Here is a 22500-nt window from a genome sequence, read left to right on the forward strand (position 1 = left end):
TCCAACACAGCAGGACAGCCAGGGGAGATCCAGTCACACCCCCCCCCCCGAACCCCCCCATCCCACCCAGGTTCCCACATGCATACGAATGCACAGATGACCTGAGCTAATCTGTAATGATCAGGACTGAAATTCTCCTGCATTTTAATAAGTTACATCTTTTGATTGTTAATCATTTTCCTGGAACAGGAGAGCTAACCCACCCCCCCGCCAGGCGGAGCATGGCAGTGCATTCACAGTCCGGCATCAATCAGGCCAAGAGTACGGGAAGGTCAGCCGCTCGTCAATTTCAATCAGGTGTGTAATTAAACACGCCCAGGCGGTATGGATTCCCATCCCCTCATTTCCTTATTTGTTTATTTATTTGCAGGCTGGGCGTGAGGTGGAGAGCGGGCCGCGTTTCGGGGTGTCTGGGCCCCGTCGGAGGGCACGGAGCAGATTAAAGGCCTACTGCTCGTGCTCAACTTGTCTGCACACGCACACAGCACCAGGACTACATTTAACCCACATTCAGCTGCTAGCGCATTATCACTGAAACACACACACATGCGCGCACACACACGTCTGAAAACACGGCCCTTTCAATTCAACAAGCATCTGCTCAGCGTCCTTAATGCAGCACTCACAGGTAAACCTACGACCAGGGTTAGGGTTAGGGTTAGCATGGAACAGGAAACAAACTGCCAACTGCCAGCGACACTTCTGAAACACGAACTCTCAGGCTCGGGGGGGACTTTTCTTATATATTCAAAAAGTAATTAAAATATGATTTCAAGTGTAAATATAGTAAGTAAGTGCTTGTTAAGACAGACGTATTTTTGGTGTTTTCAGTGTATTATAGTGGGAAAAGCAGGGTTCTGTGACTGTCACAGAAATAGTTAGTCAACACTGAATCAGAGGAACGACAAAAACAAGGAGAGAAAAAGCGCATTTTCCCTATAACGCCACTGCGTAATGCGCATCTGAGAAGACTCAGACTGGGGCACTCAGGATTCCAACTCAGTCCCTGTGCCTGCATGGATGCTACAGGAGGGGGGGGGGCAGCATATTTCATTCACCGGCGGGTAACAGGCAGCAGGAAGACAGCCGCATAATGCCTCCGTGCTAATTGAATCCTGGCACTGCGCGAAACTTCAAAGCGCCAGCTGGGGAAGAGGCCTTTCAGCTCTAATTACGCGAGCCACTTATTCATCTTTCGACTTTGTCTTTAAGAGACACCTCTTTCCATTTCAAAGACGCTCGCACAAAGGTAGAAGGAGGGTTACAAGCTGCCGGAGAAGCCGTTATTGTCTCAGTTGATAATCTGCGATTCTCAGCCCGCGCCCCTGCGAAAACACCGTGTCCTTACGCCTTATCACAGAATCCCAACAGACATCTCTGTTACCTTAAGATTGGGTTCTTTTTATTTATTTATTCGTTTAACGCGTTTCTCCACAATCGTCTCAAAAGTCGTATATCTGGTCTTTATGCAAATCTCTTCGCGTAGGAGGGTGCTGCTATCCGTTCGCAGAACGGCTTTGAGGTCTTTTGTTTGCCTTTATTCGCAGACTGTACATTTCAAAAAAGCAATGAAAAAAGCAATCCATCTGCACCTGCGCCGAAATAAAAATGCAGAGCAGTGAATGTTGCTCAGACGCGACGGGACACCTCTGGTTCCTATTGACTGTGACGCCATCGCTCTGCGGCACCAGACTCGAGGCGGCAACCTCTGGGTATTTTTAGGGTCTCGCTTGAGATTAATTTACACAGATGTCCGATATTTACGTCGGCATCGGATTTGGCAGTTGTTTCATAAGGCAGGATGCATGTCACCCCTAAACATCACTTCCGCATTCAGCATTCCTTTTCACGCGCAACTGTCCCCTGGTGTGTCAGTTAGCACTAGCTAAAGTTAAGTGTTTTTTAACAATAATCAGAAAATGTGACAGTAGTAAAATAACAAACGGATACTAGCTACATTGTGTGAATCACATATTTGGAAAGAAACTTATTTTGGTTGATTTTAAAGGAAACGCGTAAAAATTGTACATGTACAAGGTGCCCCCTAGCATATTTCAAAATCCACCGCGTCATCACATTGGAATGGAATGGGGGCCGCCAAGTGCCTCGTAGGTACGGAACTGTTTTAATTAAACATAAAGTTAAGTTAATTAGTAGCGATGTTTTCGTGCAGATCGCAATCATTTAAAAATGTTCTTGAGAGGATCTAAGTCCAGCGGCGTTTCAAGAAACCATGCAAACCTTTAAACTTCATCAGAAGTCAATGAAAAAGCACTTAACTAACATTACAACGAAAGTTTCAATCTCATAGAAGATCGAAGCACAGTGTCTGCTGACAAACGCACGACAGATAAATGTATCCACACTGTAACATTATACACAAGCTATACCGAAATGGCTGCAATTCGCTATGTCCAAGAAACACCGCTGTTTTGTAGCCATGGCATAGGCCGATACGTTGACGTGCCATGCGTTCAGATGTGTGTCGATTTCGCCGAAAATGCGTGTGATTTGTGTATTAACTAGTTTCCTTGACATACACAGACGTATTTTACAATAAGTTTACTTTGTAAATAAAACGTACCTGGTACACCGGTTAACTGTCGCTACTTCTGCTGTTCCAAATCAAACCCAGGCGCTCTTTTCAGGTTTGTGTTCTTCCGGGTTTTCGCCTTGTCTGATTGGCTCTAGAGTCCCTTGAGAGAAATGCAGCGAAACTGACCCGCCCTTAGTCTATGACGTAACGGCCAAAATATCACTCCTCGTAACGCGGAACAACGCCTGAAAATTTAGGGGATTTAGCTCGGGAGATTTCGGGGGTTACAGCTGTTACAGACACGTGATTATTTATAGATTTTTTTCTTATTAAAACATACCTTAATACAACGCGTCTGGCTCCTTTCTTTATTGTCAATGATAAACGGCACAAAGTTTTCGGTACTCAGCCAAACATATTTAACACGTAAGTCTATAATGTAACCAATTAAAAAAGGTGACCGCTTTTATAAAGCATTCAGATATATTACAGGAAATAAAAGCATTAATTGATCGGACTGATTAAAATCCTGGGGTATGAATATGGAGCATGTATTCTTTGAGCCACGCGCAGCTATTTCTGATATAATGTGGCTTAATGGGGTAAACCATCCCAAGACATTAAAAGTGTTGAATTAAGAATAATTAACAGCTCGCATTTCTGAGGTTGCAATTGTTGTAATAAAATCCTGTGTACTTAGGGGTCCCCCGGGACCAAGTCAGGAAACCTCTGATCTAGCCTAAATTCTAATTGCAGGGTAATGTGCATACACATAATTCAATGCTTTTTGTTTAACAAAGCTTCACAAAATATTCAGTCGATTGCATTTCTTTCCTCAATGCCCCCCCCCACCACAAATGAGTATCAATATCCCACGTTAAAGTTTTCCATTCAAACCTTCGGTTCAAGCTCCTGTCCAGTGGAAAATAATTTCCAATCAAGTGGTAAGAAAGGTGCTCAAATAGCATGACGCTAGTGTCAAAAAAGCAAAAAAGAGAGCAAACCGTGTAATTTGGAAAACAGTGCATACAGACTCTTATAAAGTGCTGGGCTGTGGACTTGAAGCCACAGAGAAAACGAGGCAGTCAGTGACGCAATTCGTCAGTCAGGCTGAGTGCAGGTGGGCCAGGTGACCTGGGCCAGGTGACCTGTAGGAGACGTATTGTATAGGGGATTGGGAAACACCAAAATCACAAGCCTGGCAAAAGAAGCACTGTTTTTCTGAACATATTTTATTTCGTTTTTCCAAAATATATAAAGTAAGGTTAAGCAACAGAACATCAGAGATTAGTCTTAGCAATTTACCTTGGACTTGGGGCAGGGATTCTCACATCTGCCCCTTAAGGCCAGGAGCACTGCTGGCAGCCCACAGGCCAATAATGTCTCTGATTGGCCAGAGATTACAGTCACCTGGAGCGTCAGGTTTAAATCAGCCCCTGATTAGAGGGGAGGAATGGACCCCAGCAGCACTGTTGCCCCCGAGGGGCAGATTTGAGCTGCCCTGGCTTGGGGCATGTAAACAGGAAGGGCAGATATTCAGCACATCCTGTCTGACCCCACAGAGCACAGCCTGTGTGCAGAGGTTTGGATCACGTGCAGCGCAGGGATGCTGCTGCTGGGGGCAGTGCGGAAAGATAAAGACCGCCTCTATGTCCCAAACGGGGCAGTGCGGTTCGATAAAGACCCTCTCTCTGTCCCAAACGCTCTCCAGCACACACCAGGCTCACTGCAGCGAGAACACTGACATCTAGTGTTGCAAACGCGTCTCTGTCCAAAGAGAGCCCGGTCACTGACTGTCAGAACACTGGCGGCAGACACGCGTCGCCACGGCAGCGGCATGCGCCATGTGGCGGGGAAATGCGCCTGCTGCAGTTAACACCACTTTAGCCATGCGCAGAGTCTTCATTTCAAGAATTCACGGGTTCAAATCCAGAGAGGGGAATTACAGCCTGACCCCTTTTAATAATGCACATTACCTACACAGCAATAAAAACAGGGCAATAAGAGCGTCATCAGAGAGTTTTGTAAAAGAGTGTTATATTGTTGTTGCTCCAGCTGTGCACTGCAAGGAGAGATAAAGAATGCAATCGCTAAAACAATGTGTGGGGACCGTGGCGGGTGTGGTACAGCACACACACACACAGCCTCACACCCCCACACACTGCAGCAGTAGAACGGAATGTGGTCAGGACTTTACCGCTGACCTGGGGTCCAGTGGAATTCTGAATATTCTGAATATATTATAAAACAAAAGCATACTGCTGCACTGTACGATGAGCAGAAGAGATGCTCCAGCCCAGTAAATGTAATTACAGGTGATCTCTCTGAGTTAATTCACTGATAATGCCCCGCAGCCAGTCAGGACCTGGCCTGAAACTGGGCCTTTAAACACGTTTCTCCTGCACCTGGATTTGATGGAAAACCAAAAAATTACGATCAGGTTTAAGGATCCTGTAGGATAAGGCCTCATGCTACGTCCTCAAGCAAAAACAGCACCGAATTAAACCTGCAAGACAATAATAATAATAATAATAATAAAAATATCAGAAAAATTAATAAATAAAAAAATCTTCACCAAGAACACCATGTACACTAACATTTGTGGAAAACATGGCAAACCTACCTTTCATTGTTTCGATTTTATTGTATTTTTCACGTTTTATGAAAATTTGCTATTATAATAATTTGCCCCTGAAGAGGCCGGTGCAAATTAGGCTCATTTTGCCTGAGGGCTATCCAAGCTTGAACAACAAGGGCTCCTGCGAGGGTTTCCGCACACAAAGCCTCTTTTTACCTGAGGAAAGAGAGATCGCGTATAAACGTCAATAATCCGCCGGAGTTAAGCAGAGCTCCCAGGGTGCACTGCGCTCGGCCTGCATTATTCATGTGGCTGTTGCCAGAGGACACTGGGATACCGTGCCCTCTTCACCTGGCGAGCTGACAGAGCGGCGTGTTTACAGACCAGCTCCACAGCCCTCGCGCTGCACACAGTTTCAGCCGCTTCACAGGCAGCTGCGAGCCCAGGACACACTGCGAGCCCAGGACACACTGCGAGCCCAGGACACACTGCGAGCCCAGGACACACTGCGAGCCCAGGACACACTGCGAGCCCAGGACACACTGCGAGCCCAGGACACACTGCGAGCCCAGGACACACTGCGAGCCCAGGACACACTGCGACCAGAGAACACACTCTGCGAGCCCAGGACACACTGCGAGCCCAGGACACACTGCGAGCAGAGAACACACTCTGTGACCAGAGAACACACACTGCGAGCCCAGGACACACTGCGAGCCCAGGACACACTGCGAGCAGAGAACACACTCTGTGACCAGAGAACACACACTGCGAGCCCAGGACACACTGCGAGCCCAGAGAACACACTCTGTGACCAGAGAACACACACTGCGACCAGAGAACACACTGCGACCAGAGAACACACACTGTGACCAGAGCACACACTCTGTGACCAGAGAACACACTCTGTGACCAGAGAACACACTCTGTGACCAGAGAACACACTGCGACCAGAGAACACACTGCGACCAGAGAACACACTGCGACCAGAGAACACACACTGCGACCAGAGAACACACTGCGACCAGAGAACACACACTGTGACCAGAGAACACACACTGCGAGCCCAGGACACACTCTGCCACCAGAGAACACACTCTGTGACCAGAGAACACACTGCGACCAGAGCACACACTCTGCCACCAGAGAACACACTCTGCAAGCCCAGGACACACTCTGCCACCAGAGAACACACTCTGTGACCAGAGCACACACTCTGCCACCAGAGAACACACTCTGCAAGCCCAGGACACACTCTGCCACCAGAGAACACACTCTGTGACCAGAGAACACACTGCGACCAGAGCACACACTCTGCCACCAGAGAACACACTCTGCGAGCCCAGGACACACTCTGCCACCAGAGAACACACTCTGTGACCAGAGAACACACTGCGACCAGAGCACACACTCTGCCACCAGAGAACACACTCTGCGAGCCCAGGACACACTCTGCCACCAGAGAACACACTCTGTGACCAGAGAACACACTGCGACCAGAGAACACACTCTGCCACCAGAGAACACACTCTGCGAGCCCAGGACACACTCTGCGACCAGAGAACACACTCTGCGACCAGAGAACACACTCTGCGACCAGAGAACACACTCTGCGACCAGAGAACACACTCTGCGACCAGAGAACACACTCTGCGACCAGAGAACACACACTGCGACCAGAGAACACACTCTGCGACCAGAGAACACACACTGCGACCAGAGAACACACTGCGAGCCCAGGACACACTCTGCCACCAGAGAACACACTCTGTGACCAGAGAACACACTCTGCCACCAGAGAACACACTGCAACCAGAGAACACACTCTGTGACCAGAGAACACACACTGTGACCAGAGAACACACACTGCGAGCCCAGGACACACTCTGCCACCAGAGAACACACTCTGTGACCAGAGAACACACTCTGCCACCAGAGAACACACACTGCGAGCCCAGGACACACTCTGCCACCAGAGAACACACTGCAACCAGAGAACACACTCTGTGACCAGAGAACACACTCTGCAAGGCACACCAGAATAAGGGCGTCCCTGACTAAGGGTGCGATGCTTCTGCAGAGGGGCCCGCAAGAGTCCGCAAAGTAACACTATTTTTTCTCTCTCTCTGAAGTTTCAATGATGCAGTTCGTTATGTAATTAAATTATGTAACTGGAGCCTATCAGTCAGTCTTTATGAGTAAAAACTGTCATGAATTTGAGGTGTGACCGTATTAGCTGAAAAGACACCAGTATACTGCCCCCCCCGCCCCAGAACCCCAGCAGGGCTGGATAGCGCTGTCTCTGCACTCTTCAGCTTTGGCAGCCCTGCTCTGAAACTTTGCCGTGGAAACTCTTTTAATTGCGGGGAGGCAGAGTTAAATGGTAAATGCTGGAGCGGTGTCAGGGAGAGAAGCGAACAAACAAACAAAGGGTAACGTGCGCAAGCCCAGGATTTCAAAAGCAATTTGCGGTAATTGTCCCACTCTTTAAAACCGCCCCCCCGCCGCCCCCCCCACCTCAGCCCGGCTGGTAAAGCAGGCAGCCTGCCCCGGTCACCTGCCACTCACACTCGTCAGCTTCTCCAATGTTTCCAAACAGCAAACTCATTAAAATGAAGTGACCATTTGGACCCAGTATTCAAAGAGAAAGAAAAAAAAATCACACAAAAAAACGAGTGACACACGAGAGGAGAGGGACCATCAAAACAAGCCGCACGCAAACATCAATGGGTTTATGGGTAATTAAAACTCTCGAGACCGCAATTACCAGGAGCGCCGCATGACAAGGTTTACGCGTGTCAACGAGGAGCGCGGCGTATCGACAGGCGGGGTGGCGGGATGGCGGGGGGTGGCGGGGGATGGAGGGGGGTGGCGGGGATGGCGGGGGATGGCGGGGATGGCGGGGGATGGCGGGGGATGGCGGGGTGGCGGGGGATGGAGGGGGGTGGCGGGGATGGCGGGGGATGGCGGGGGATGGCGGGGATGGCGGAGGCCGGCTCACGGTTCGGGCTGTCACTCAGCCGCGGGGTCACGAGCGCGGCGGTATCGCCGGTGTGAGCGGAGGAGCCGCGCTCGTCTGCTGGAGCTGCAGCGGTAAGCGGGGCCGTTACTCCCGTCCGGCGCACGTCTCTTTAACACACATTAAAACCATAAAAAACAACACGTGAAAATCAATGGAGGGAAACGGGCGATCTGGATGGCTCAGGGCCACGTCTGAAGCTGAACCCGGGTCGATGGTTTCAATCTCAGCCCCTCCCGGTGCGGGCTGCCGGTGGGTCCATGTTCGGAGAGCCTGAGCCTGCGCTGAACCTGTGCACAGACCTGTGGGATCCCACTGTAACACAAAGAAAGGCTGTTCGAAAGGCGCTAGATGGGAGAGCACCAGCCTTTCATGCTTTATTTTTAGCTTTGTTTTATCTCATTATAATTGGTTTATTCTCCCGAGCCTCTTCTCCTCTTTGTTTCAAAGCACAGACCTATTTTACTTTATGCAAAGGAGGCCTGTGTGCTCTCAGCTTGCTTATTTCATCTGAGCGTGTTACCAGCTTCCCCTCGTTCCACATCTGCCTGCGTAGCTTATTGTGATGGTCTCAACCCCAACAACCCAGCAGACTGCAGCACAGCCATCAGAACAGACCACACGCAGACTGCAGCACAGCCATCAGAACAGACCACACGCAGACTGCAGCACAGCCATCAGAACAGACCACACGCAGACCGCAGCACAGCCATCAGAACAGACCACACGCAGACTGCAGCACAGCCATCAGAACAGACCACACGCAGACTGCAGCACAGCCATCAGAACAGACCACACGCAGACTGCAGCACAGCCATCAGAACAGACCACACAGAGGACTGTGACCCTACCACAGTTCCTAGTGAAGTGTGCAAAACAATGGGCCCTATTTCTGCCACATTTACTAAGCAGAGCAGGATCAAAACACTAAAGAAAGCCTCAAGAAACACAGAAATTAGCAGAAACCAAAAAGCGCAGAAACAGGACACAGCAAGCAGACATTTTAATGGTAAACCACACCTGAAATGTGCAAAAAAGAAATGCACCTGCGTACTGCGTGTGTGCCTGCATGCACCTGCGTACTGCGTGTGTGCCTGCATGCACCTGCGTACTGCGTGTGTGCCTGCATGCACCTGCGTACTGCGTGTGTGCCTGCGTACTGCGTGTGTGCCTGCGTGTGCCTGCGTACTGCGTGTGTGCCTGCATGCGCCTGCGTACTGCGTGTGTGCCTGCATGCACCTGCGTACTGCGTGTGTGCCTGCATGCACCTGCGTACTGCGTGTGTGCCTGCACGCACGTGCGTACTGCGTGTGTGCCTGCACGCACGTGCGTACATACGTGTGCAGAGAACGTTCACACATGTGACTGGTGTCTCCCCATCAGCCACAGGGGAATCTCAGACTACTCACACGGCTTTGCCCTCTCTCTCCCCGCTCTCTCTATCTCTCTCCCCGCTCTCTCTCTCTCTCTCCCCATCTCCTTCGCTCCCGCGCATTATTCTGACGATATTATAATTACTCTCCCAATTAGGGAGGCCCGTGGAGGGGGCGGTCCCAGCTCACCTGCGCGCGGGCTTCCTGGCGCTGGGCTTTGAGGTTAGCTGCTCCGCCAGCGTAGCCTCAGGTGGCAGAGCGAATCTCTCCTCAGAAGCGCCCAGACCAAACGGAAAGGATTCCGGCATCTTCTGTGAACTTCCCCCAGAGCAGCGCTTGTCGTACATTTGCCCGCCCGGCGTAAGAAGTGAGAGGGGCTCTCTCAGATTCTCTGATGCCTTCTGATGTGCGCGCCATCGTTCCTGCGCTAATTGATTTTTAAAATGCGTGCCCCTGAGAAGCGCTGTGCTCTCTGTCGCCCTGCTGAATAATGCAGTACTGAGCCAGCCTTATCTAGATCCACAAACATTCAGCAGCTATGGGTGTGAGGAACGCCCTACAGGCCACACACTCAACACGCGTGTTACACGCATGCAGGCCGGCCACTCCTCCGGGTCACATGGGTGTGGAATCAGCTGGGAGCTGGGATGTGCTGGGATGTGGGGTACCTGAGAGAGAGCAGGTGAGGTAGCGCAGGGTCCCTGTGCTGTGGGCCTGTGCTGTGGCCTGTGTTGTGGGGATGTGGGGTACCTGAGAGAGAGCAGGTGAGGTAGCGCAGGGTCCCTGTGCTGTGGGGTTGGTACCTGAGAGAGAGAGAGAGAGAGAGAGAGAGAGGGCAGGTGAGGCTGATGTATTTCTCAGTGTGCAGTCGGCTCTGTGAGGTGAGGACCCAGCTGTCCAGCAGATGAAAGGAGCTGTGTTCTGTAACACTCGCTCACTGGCCCAGGCCTGCAGGACCACCTGCACCCCCCACACACCCCACACCCTCCACTCTCTCTCTCTCTACCCCCCACACCCCCCACACACCCCCCACACCGCTCCGCTCTCTGTCTCTCTACCCCCCACACCCCTCCACTCTCTCTCTCTCTACCCCCCACACACCCCCCACACCCCTCCGCTCTCTCTCTCTGGCTCACCGTCAGGTCCATAAATTCATCACAAATAAACACATTACATTCCTAAGAGCTCTAACAGACCACACCTGTTCCTTTACTCTCAGGTGTTTTCATGTGCTTTCAAAGTGAGGGTAAAAACAGAACTCTGGCCGTGGGGTAATGGAAGATGATGTGCCATTATAGCTGTGAAAGAGCTCGGAGGAGGCCGTGGTGAAGGGGCCTGCTTGGCTCACACAGGCCATTTCCTGCTTCCAGAACTGATATGGGCACAAGCAGACGCTGCTGTGTGTGTGGTAAGAGCTTAATGAACCTGTGTTTGATTGGATACCTTCACCCCCACTGAAAGATGAATTAAGGTTTTTTAGCGCCTGTAAGTCAGGAAGTGAAAGCTGGTATTCTCTTCCCTTGGCTGGTGTGTTCATTTTGGTCTATGGCTGTTCTAGCAGCTGATCCTCATTGGTTGAAATAGGGCTAAATGTAGCAGTGACTTTCAATGCATCTGTCAGCGTCTGCACAATAATAAAAGTGCTAATTGCAGATAGCAGCAGTTTGAGACGGACTAATTCCAGTCATTGCAGGGCGTTACTCTGAAGTCTCCGGCCTGTCTGACGTATTAAACATACGCTGTCACTTGAAGACTGGTAATTTAAGGAGGCAGTTATTTGCTGGTGGTTTGGGTAGTGCTAAGCTAGTTTATGCCTCCATTAAACACTGATTCAATAGAACAGAATTCCCTGTGTCTGACACAAGCAGACATTTCAGAGATTAGCATTGGCTAACAAAAAGGCTACATTGTTTTTTTTAGTTCATATAACATTTTCCCCCCAAGAGCAAACAGTGACATCACAGGAACAGCAGAGTCTCTATTGGATGCTTTCTGATTCTCTCAAGTACAGGAACGCTGTATTTCAGAGATATATTTACAACGCGGAGTCCTAATGTTTGGCCAAAATCGAATAACGGTCCCGCGTAAAAAGTCCCATTAAAATGTGAGGGTGCATTTCCTTCAGTACAGCGAGATCTGAGGATCTTTAAGGTCATAAGGAGAATAACTGAAGCCTCACCTTCATGCAGGCTCGCTCTGCGAAAAGGACACTTCCCCTGGAACTTGCAGGGAATCAGGAGAACAGGAAAGTTGTTGCTGTTGCTCACACTTTGGGGCCGTACTTTGAGGTAAATAACACTGATGCCCGCTGCTTAGTTTCAGAGTCTAGCTCACTGCTCGCTCTCCCCGTGCGCACCCTGCAGACGCAACAGGACGCGCTCCTCCCTGCCAGATGAAAGCTGCACGTGTGCAGCACCGCCGGAAATCAGGCCAATCACACGGGGACGGGCTTCGTGGCAGAAAGGGGTGCGAGATGAACAGCGAGCTCTTTATTACTCTGCGTGGAATACCACAGGGATGCGCTTCATAAGTAAATAAATAAATAAATAAGTTCTCCAAAGCGAAAGTAAAAGAGCGGAGAGAAAAGGAGGGATGAAACAGAGAGAGAGAGGGGGGGAGAGAACCTTGCAGGTTCATTAAATTACCGCGGAAGTCTCTCCCTCTGCAGAGGCTGCCGGTGATGGACAGGTTCCAGAGGGAGTTGTGCTCCTGCGTTTGTCAGAAGGGGTTTGGAGCGGAGCGCTCCTGGGACAGCCCAGCGCTGGGATCCCAGCATCCTCTGCTTCATTTCCCCCGGAGCTACGGTGGAGCGGGAGCACGGAACATTCCGGCGCGCGTCCCCAAAGCGGCGCCCCGCTGCGTCACATGGTCCCGCCCCTCCCTCTGGGACGCGCTCAAAATGGAGGCCTCCAGACGGGGAGCCTGAACGCCCCACCCCGCCCTTTTACTACCTCTCCTTTCATATTCTATATTACTGTGCATTAACACAGCCATATATTATAGCTATGCTGTCCCTAACCCTTTCAGGCATGTGCTGTATTTAAGGTTCTAAACTGAAGATTCTAATGCTGATGTCAGGCACTACTGGAGACTGAAAGCAGTGGAGCTCTAGAACACTCACAATTTTGAGAAAAAAAAAAAAAACAATCAGAAAAACCTCCTGTTCAAACAGTTAGAAGGTTAAAAGTAGAAAAGTGTATGTTGAGTGACTACAGGTCTTTGCTGAGTGGCTGTGGAACAACACATAGTCAGGTGAACGTTGGGGGTTCAGGTCCAGAGTTGGTTATGAAGGAACGACCAGGCTGGGATAGAGCTATAAGCATCATGTGATGACTTCCTAAAGGGGGTCAACATGAATCTCTAATGGAGTCACACAGGTGCAGTTCTACATTGTGCATGAAATATGAAAGACTACCGCACTAAGGCACCAATACTACAGATTCACCGAAAGCTTTTATTTTTATACCTAAAATAATCTTTCATTAAATTCATAATTGTAAAGTGTTTTATAACATTCTAGAACAATCTTCTGCCACTGAAAAAGATGGCAGCACTCTGGGGTCAACAGCACGTGTGGCAGGCAGGTCCAGCCTGTGGGAGGAGGGTTAAAGCTCTTAGAGAGAGAGGACCGGGCAGACAGAGAGAGAGAGAGAGAGAGAGAGAGGACCGAGCAGACAGAGAGAGAGAGAGAGAGACAGAGAGAGAGGACCGAGCAGACAGAGAGAGAGAGAGAGCAGACAGAGAGAGAGAGAGAGAGACAGAGAGAGAGGACCGGGCAGACAGAGAGAGAGAGAGAGCAGACAGAGAGAGAGAGAGAGACAGAGAGAGAGGACCGGGCAGACAGAGAGAGAGAGAGACAGAGAGAGAGGACCGGGCAGACAGAGGAGGCCAGGCGGCATGTCTGTCGCCACATCAGGTCACTAACCATGCCTCCTCCATCAATTACATCACATTTAGGGGAGAATATGATCAAATTCATTCCCCCAAACATTACACGGATTTCACAACCTTCTGCACTGTGAAAACATCCATTATGGTACCCAGCATATTTCACTGCCGTCGACCTCTACATATTTCATTTCTAAAATATGATTAAGGCTCAAAAATAAAATAAAATTCTGTACAAAAGGAGTGAATTCTATTGGCAAGCGTTGGGTCAGGTAAAAGGCCCAGAGCACTCAGCCACGCCTGACTCAATGGGTTTGCCTTGAGGACTGTTTACTGTCTGTGTGCGAGTCTGCTGGCCAATTAAAACGGGTCCGAGCGGGAGAGGGAGGGCGGGTGCGTCTCCTGCCTGCGCCTCCTGCCTGCGCCTCCCTCTCTGCTTTGACCACACTCTCAGCGCTCTGCTCTTAAATTATATATTTTGTGACCCCGCCGCCCCTCGCCACAAAAGCTTTTGACTTTAATAAATTGCCTGCTGAATTTCAGCCACACAAGTGGCCCTTAATGGAGACGTGGAGAGGTTTGATGATGTTTTAATTGTGGCCGCAGAATGTATTAGCCATGACCTACAGGGTTCTGTTGCAGCTTCCATTCAATATGTATGTGTGTGCCGACACCTCCAGGTTTAAAAAGGTTAATTAACCTCTTGTGGTAGACCTTTCCTTAACACTTAACTTTGTCTAAGTCCTGATAGTGCCATTAACCTGTGCTCTGACCCGCTAACCCTCACTATCATTAACCACATTCAACCCATTAAAACTTCCGATTGATTTTATTTTTTTTTAACTTCTTACTTTTCTGGGAAACAAGGATTGTTTGGCGGTTTTAACGACTCTGAGAAGGGAGTGCGAGTCTGAAGGAGAAGGAGAAGGAGAAGGGGAAGGAGAAGGAGGAGGAGAAGGGGAAGGAGAAGGGGTAGGAGAAGGGGAAGGAGAAGGAGGAGGAGAAGGTGAATGGGAAGGAGAAGGAGAAGGGGTAGGAGAAGGAGAATGGGAAGGAGAAGGAGGAAGAGAAGGTGTAGGAGAAGGAGAAGGAGAAGGGGTAGGAGAAGGAGAATGGGAAGGAGGAGGAGAAGGTGTAGGAGAAGGAGAATGGGAAGGAGAAGGAGGAGGAGAAGGGGTAGGAGAAGGAGAAGGAGGAGGAGAAGGGGAAGGAGAAGGAGGAGGAGAAGGGGAAGGAGAAGGAGGAGGAGAAGGAGAAGGGGAAGGTGTAGGAGAAGGAGAATGGGAAGGAGAAGGGGTAGGAGAAGGGGAAGGAGAAGGAGGAGGGGTAGGAGAAGGAGAAGGGGAAGGAGGAGGAGAAGGTGTAGGAGAAGGAGAATGGGAAGGAGAAGGAGAAGGGGTAGGAGAAGGAGAATGGGAAGGAGAAGGAGGAGGAGATGGAGTAGGAGAAGGAGAAGGAGAAGGAGGAGGAGAAGGTGTAGGAGAAGGAGAATGGGAAGGAGAAGGAGGAGGAGAAGGGGAAGGAGAAGGAGAAGGAGAAGGAGGAGGAGAAGGGGTAGGAGAAGGAGAAGGAGAAGGAGAAGGGGTAGGAGAAGGAGAAGGAGAAGGAGAAGGGGTAGGAGAAGGGGTAGGAGAAGGAGAAGGAGAAGGACTTCTAGAAGAGTGAGAGCGTGTGTTGGAGTGGCCCTTGAGAGGTAAGGAGCTGTGAATAGGGACCTCCTTTCCCTTGGAGAGACATGGAGCAGCCAGGACAGAAAAACAGAGAAACACTGCATCTCTCACAGACACATTAACACGCTCTCAGGGTGGACTTCACTCTGCATCTCTCACACACACATTAACACGCTCTCAGGGTGGACTTCACACTGCATCTCTCTCACACACATTAACACGCTCTCAGGGTGGACTTCACACTACATCTCTCACACACACATTAACACGCTCTCAGGGTGGACTTCACTCTGCATCTCTCTCACACACACATTAACACGCTCTCAGGGTGGACTTCACTCTGCATCTCTCACACACACATTAACACGCTCTCAGGGTGGACTTCACACTGTATCTCTCTCACACACATTAACACGCTCTCAGGGTGGACTTCACACTGCATCTCTCACACACACATTAACACGCTCTCAGGGTGGACTTCACACTGCATCTCTCTCACACACATTAACACGCTCTCAGGGTGGACTTCACTCTGCATCTCTCACACACACATTAACACGCTCTCAGGGTGGACTTCACACTGTATCTCTCTCACACACATTAACACGCTCTCAGGGTGGACTTCACTCTGCATCTCTCTCACACACATTATCACATTATCAGAGTGGACTTAACTCTGACAGAATTCATACGAGTCCAATAGGGAATGTACTCTATCAGTGTAAAGATGTTCTCTATTAGAGGTTTTATGTTCTTTTCTTGTTGCTGTGTAATGGGTGTGTTTGTGTGTGGCATACCTGAGCATGGGAACAGGAGGCAGAGGTGACGGAACAGAAATGGGCTTCTTTGCTGTTCTGAAGGGATGAAGATCTCATATATTTCCTCCTAAAAACAAGAGAGAAGCAAAGCAGCGTCTTTGCATTATGTCTTAATGACTTACTGTGAGAAACATGACAAAATGGTGCTTGGAACAGAAAACAAGCAAACTAATTATCTGCTTAGTACATAACAATACGCCCTTGATTTTCTCAAATGAGCACATTTAAAGGAATTCTCCACGAACACAATGCTGTGGAAACACGCTCGGAATGTACCAATTAAGAATTATTCCTGGGATTAATTGGACTCTGTGAATAAAGCAAAAACAAAGAACCAATTACATACTTGCACACACAAGCATACACAAATGCACATACTGTACATGCACGTGTGCACACACATGCAAAGTGTTGTAAAGTATGGAAATACCAGCAGAACACCTCTTTCCTGGAAGCAGAAACAAATGGCCATGAATCCAGCAAGGGCAGGCGAGCTGCCTGCACACAGTATGCCCACGTGTACACCACAGATCTGTGCACATCAAACACGCTCTGCTTTCCCCGCACATTCGCAGATTGGGTATCCAGCGTTTGGACAGCGCTGTATGCTGGGAGTCAAACAGCACACACTACCCCCCCCCCCCCCCCCCGGCCCCCTGCCCCCTGGCCCCCCGCCCCCCTGGCCAGGCAGGGCGGGGCAGCGGTGCCCCTGAACCCCGAACCAAAGCCCGGTGAAATGATTTCGCCCCGCGAGCCGCTGACTCCCGCGGCAGGCCTTTAAACACAATTCCTGCATCAACAAACAGCTGCTTTCCCGTCTGTGTGAAAGGGGCATTTTTATTGGTTTTTTGGGGCAGTCTGGGCTAACGATAACGCTTATTAGCATCCCCGCGCACACTCCCCTGGCGCCCCCGCGGGCTTTGTAGATTCCTCCTCTCTGGCCCGGTGAAATTAGCTTCTGTGAAGGTTCAAACCGGAGACGTGTGTGTGCGTGTGTGTGTGTGTGTGTGTGTGTATGTGTGTTGTGTGTGTGTGTGTGTGTGTGCGGTGTGTGTGTGTGTGCGCTTGTGTGTGTGTGTGTGTGTGTGTGTGTGTGTGTGTGTGCGCTTGTGTGCGCTTGTGTGTGTGTGTGTGTGTGTGTGTGTGTGTGTGTGTGTGGTGTGTGTGTATGTGTGTGTGCCCCCCCCCCCCAGGAGGGTTCACATGCGGCACATTTCCATAAGAAGGAGGGGGCTCTTTTACAGTGGTAAACTGAGGAAAGAGCCCCCAGCTCCCCTGCCCCCCCACAGTGGGGAGGGGACCACCAGCACTTTTATCTCCTTCCAAGAGATTTCTCTCTCTCTCTCGCTCTCTCTCTCGCTCTCTCTCTCCTTTGCTTACTTTCATATTGTGATAAGGTAATAAAAATAACTTGGCCACAGGGACATCATTTTGTGCTGAAAAACAGGTTGGCAAAGTTAAATTTCATCCATGCCATGCCCCACCCCCTACTCCCCCCAACCCCCCTTAAACGTTAAACACACATCTATTTACACTGCGCACAGAAACCTGTGACTGAATGAACAGCCTACTGGGCTTGATAATTATGTTCATTTGCTGAAGGCATTATCACTGCTGAGATTTCAGCGCTGTTTCAGGCACTTCAGTGACAGACTGAGCAGAGACGATGGGATGGAAGAGTCGCGTTGGCGGTAGAACAGAATGCCACGAGAGCAGCGGTTTAGGCCCCACCCATAACGGATCAGCCCTGCCCACAGTGCCTCAGCTCCACCCACAGCGGCTCAGATGAGGCTGCTGCTCCTGGTCTCCTCGAGCAGAGATTTGGGCCAGGGTGGGCCAGGGTGGGGCAGGGCAGGGCAGGGCAGGGCAGGGCGGGCCGGGGTGGGGCAGGGTGGGGCAGGGCAGGGCAGGGCAGGGCAGGGCAGGGCAGGCCGTCTGAAAACAAGCCCACATGCGTCACTCAGGAAGGCCCGGTGTTCTGCCACCGTTTCCCCCGGGGACGAACGCTGGAGAGTTTGGCTGGGGAAGGAACTCCCACAGGGTCCGTACTGCTGCCTGCCTGCATGAAACACATAACCCCCCCGCGTGAAACACATAACCCCCCCCGCGTGAAACACATAACCCCCCGCATGAAACACATAACCCCCCCGCATGAAACACATAACCCCCCCCAACGTCCTCTACGCAAAAGCAGGAAGCGAACGGCAGCCCCGCACCCTCTCCATCTGAAACAATAAAGGCCAATTAGCAGGGCTCTCAGAGCTGGGTAACCAAGGCAACGCCGCAGATTACCACTCCAGCCGACGCCAGACGGGGGACGTAAGAGCTCTGGTAAACAGATACTCAGCGCACCAGTGCATTAATGTTTACGCGCAGGTGTGACAGCGTGAGCGGTCGGCAGGGAGGGGGCTGGGAGGGGAGTGATGGGGGTTGGGGGGGTAGTGCGTGCCAAACAGCCCCTGACATTTAAGATTCTAATGTGAAGAAGGTAAACCTTTAATTTGTTAGCGCTCAGTGCTAATAAATGAGCCCTATCAGACGCAGCGAGGGGAGAACACTGTTTTACACGCCGCTGAAGGAGCTGCATGAGAGCTGTGGAGCTCAGAGCACCTGTCCCTTCTGCAGACACAAGCCCCGCCCACTCTCTCCTGCTGACACAAGCCCCGCCCACTCTCTCCTGCTGACACAAGCCCCGCCCACAGGCCTGGCATGACCCCGCCTTCCCGCAGAAACCCCGCTAATGTGCGGCTCCAGCCACGAGCCGGTGTGAGAGGAAGACTCAGGGAGGAAGATGAGCTCCAGGAGCTCAGCCACGCTGCCACAGCACTACCACAGGTAACATCCCTCTCTGCACACGCTCAGCGCTGATGTCAGGCTAGCCTAGCGCCGCTACGCTGCTACCACAGGTAACATCCCTCTCTGCACACGCTCAGCGCTGATGTCAGGCTAGCCTAGCGCCGCTACCACAGGTAACATCCCTCTCTGCACACGCTCAGCGCTGATGTCAGGCTAGCCTAGCGCCGCTACGCTGCTACCACAGGTAACATCCCTCTCTGCACACGCTCAGTGCTGATGTCAGGCTAGCCTAGCGCCGCTACGCTGCTACCACAGGTAACATCCCTCTCTGCACACGCTCAGCGCTGATGTCAGGCTAGCCTAGCGCCGCTACGCTGCTACCACAGGTAACATCCCTCAGATAAACACTTACGCCCATTACCCGCTGATTCTCCACAGGAGCCCAGCCGCGGATCAAAGCCAGCGAGCGGGAGAGCCGCACAGCCTTCCCCCAGAACCCAAACGCACCGGGATAATGATCACAGGAGAGAGGGAGAGAGGGAGAGAGAGAGGGAGAGAGAGAGGGGGGAGAGAGAGGGAGAGAGAGAGAGAGAGAGAGGGAGAGAGGGAGAGAAAGAGGGGGGGAGAGAGAGAGGGAGGGAGGGAGAGAGGGAAAGAGAGAGGGTTTAGAGTTTGGTAGGGAAACAGCTCTTTTACAGTGGGGAGTCAACTAAGCTTAGCTCCCAAACTTGCAGAGTCAGGTCCACAGCACCCCAAACTCCCTGAGTCATGTAATAACACGTAATAAACAGCTAATTAACCATCAGCCCATCATGTAATAACATGTGTAATAAGAGGGTATTAGGGTCATTTTAGTCTGCCTAATTATGCCTGACAGACATAGAGTACTAGTTACATTAAAGAAATAAGGACTGCTAATCGCTAACAGCCAAACTTATAAGGCCAGGGATAGACAAGATGCACCCAATATATAATTAATTACTCACTAATAAATCATTTATCTCCCCAATACTAAGTCACCACAAACAATGTCTAACATGGGGTGTTAATGGTGAACACTGTTTTTCTGAATAAATAAGTGATGTGTGCATATTAGGCAGGATAATGAGCGATCCTAACACTTAACCCACACCCTCTCCATAGGTGCGGAGACACGATGAACTGACAGCTAACCAGCGGCTAATAAACTCACAGCCACCATGAATACAGCCTTAGTGTGATTATGAAGAGGAAGCCATACTGCCCATGTCCTCTCCACCCAAAGCAGCAGCTCTTTGTCCAGGAGCAGGAGAGAACAAGGGTATTTAAATCTCACCAGAGCTGTGACTGCCATTCAGGACACCAAGGTCACGTCACGTCCTTGGATTTCTTTTTTCATTTTTTCCATTTCCAAAGCCTATATTTAATTTCATTCTTTAGTGAGAACATCAGGTGCAATTCATTTCGGAGGGGAATGGATTGCCTTTAACATTTTCTCAACTTTAAATGTAATCTAAAGGCACATGTACAGCATTCACACTGTAAAATTCATCCTCAATTAAATGACTAAATTGGAGGGGAAAAAAGAGCACACCTTGGCCTAACCCCCCCCCCCCCCCGAGGCGAGTTTCTGAACCCCGAGATGTTTCAGGTCCAGTTACACCCCTGCACCCGGCACACGGCGGGGTCTCTGGTCATGTGACCAGAGGGGCGCGGCGTGAGACAGCCCGCTCTCTAAAAGCTGATTCTCACGAAGCCCGCGGAGTCCCACAGCCCGGCTCAGAGGGCTGCCGAGCGCAATCACATCTGTTTAACGCCATGAGGAGGCAGCCGCGCAGAGCGGAGAGGGGGGGCGTGACTCCTGCCCAAAACAGCAGCGGGACGGCTTCCGCCCCCCCGCCCGGCCCCCGCCGCGCACGCCCCGCTCACTTCACTCGCCCCTTCCGCACGCCCCCCGCCCCCCCCCCAATTACGATCCGGCGGGAGGAAGGAGCCCAAGGAGACCCGGAGAACCGGAGACGGGCGCCCCAATTACTCTGAGGGGTATTAAGTCATCAGATTTACTTTCATCTTGATTGCATTGTGGAAATGGTGCATAATTAATGGGGGGAGCTTATTAGGAGAAAATGATTAGGCTAATGACACAGGTGTCGGATGCATTTTTTATGATAAATTTGCCGGAACAATCCCGCATTTCCATCTGCTCTGCTCGAAACTGAATGTCACCGCAGCACCACAATGCGAACACAACTGCCCCAAAACCCCAAATAAACAGGGGAGAAAACAGAGAAAGGTTGGATCACACTCACACTCTGTCACCTGAGAAACAAAAGGCTTCACGCCACAGACACTGATTCATACCATACAGGCTAAACCAGCTAAACTGACTCTTAAAGGCTTCACTTTCATCAATCCTGTAAATTCATATTTGTTTAGTAAAAACAAATATTGTAAAAATCAGTTTTTTTGGCTATAGATGTTTGTTTGATGCTGCTAAGGCTTCAATACAAATGCAAATATAAAAGATTCCTGTAGATAAGATGGAACACTGTAACATTACTGAAGATACAGAGAAAAGCAATTAAGAGGTGATACCAGGAAAGCATCTTCCCAGTAGAGCTTGTAGGTCTACTAATGATCTACTGAACTAATCAATGTAAATAACTCATGGAAAATAGTGTAAAATTGAAAAACTGGGAGAGAGTCATATTTCATAAAAATAAATGGGGAGTTTATTTCAAATTGTGTGAAAAGAATTAAAAAATGAGACCTGGCCTGTTTGGGCTTGTAGCAGTTCTGCCCTGGCCTCATGCAAATAATATCTGGAGAAGTTTCCCTGCATTGCGCTCGTGTTTATTCTGGTTTAGGCTGGCTGGTGTGGGAGTGCGCACATATTCACCCATCTGTTCAGCGTCTGAGAAAACCAGGAATGTTGAGGTTGTTGCAGAGTTTTTATTTCTGAAGTGAGCTTGGCGTCGCTGTCGTGAGGAGATGCAGTATAAAGATAGCGAGGCTGGATGCGCGGGACGGGCAGGTGAACAGGCTCTGAGCAGCGATTGGACGTGCTCCTCGTCTTTGGCAGGAGGCTCAGGAAACACTGACGCAATTTCCATTTCATTTCTGCAAAAGCATGAAATTAAAGCTATTTATAACTTCAGCAATAATTACATTATACTTATTCGATCAAGATCAGTTTTCTTTTTTATGATACGATGTCACGCTTGTAATTAACAGGCTCTTCTGATGGTCAGCAACACACACAGAGCGCGCACACACACACACACACACACACACACACAGAGCGCGCACACTCACACACACACACACACACACACACACACACACACACACACACACACACACACACACACACACACACACACACACACACACACACACACAGAGCGCGCACACACACGCACACACACGCACACACACACACACACACACACAGCCCGCGCTCAGGGGTAATGCGCGAGATCACACTGACATTAATTACACATTTAATTAGGCTAATTTGATGTGGACATGTTAATATCTGATTACCAGAGAATGTCTTCAGTGGCGAATCGCTAATCGGTCAAAGGAACGGACAGATAATGCGTGTGTCACACGGTTAAAACACACAAAACGATTCCTCACAGACTTCCACAGTGAAATATAATAATCATAATTACAAACATATAATTGCCATATTACTGAACGATTCATATATTCATTTACTATATATTGAAATATTAAATATTTTGTATTGTAAAAAGACATAAATATTTCACATACTTTAAACATATGGTTTATATACAGTACTATTTGATATATTTCTAAGACATCTAATACATTTTA

The 22500-nt window shown here is 50.0% G+C and overlaps 1 protein-coding gene across 5 annotated transcripts in view; it reads right to left on the bottom strand.

Moving 5' to 3' along the window:
• Positions 1–22500, bottom strand: part of arhgef39 (Rho guanine nucleotide exchange factor (GEF) 39) — a 99095-nt gene that overhangs the window by 31381 nt on the left and 45214 nt on the right. Inside the window, exons 1-3 of one of the 5 annotated variants that reach the window (XM_064318922.1) lie at positions 19091–19111; positions 15862–15949; positions 10175–10309 (exon numbers count right to left, since the gene is read on the bottom strand). In XM_064318922.1, the coding sequence (XP_064174992.1) occupies positions 10175–10309; positions 15862–15949; positions 19091–19096 (229 nt within the window). In that variant the 5' untranslated portion in view covers positions 19097–19111. Of the gene's footprint in view, positions 1–2390; positions 2458–2584; positions 2739–10174; positions 10310–11685; positions 11807–15861; positions 15950–19090; positions 19112–22500 lie in introns of those variants that run through there. The other 4 variants (XM_064318926.1, XM_064318927.1, XM_064318925.1 and 1 more) reach the window with 4 other exon arrangements.

The sequence above is a fragment of the Anguilla rostrata genome, chromosome 19, assembly GCF_018555375.3.
Source record: "Anguilla rostrata isolate EN2019 chromosome 19, ASM1855537v3, whole genome shotgun sequence".
NCBI lineage: Eukaryota > Metazoa > Chordata > Actinopteri > Anguilliformes > Anguillidae > Anguilla > Anguilla rostrata.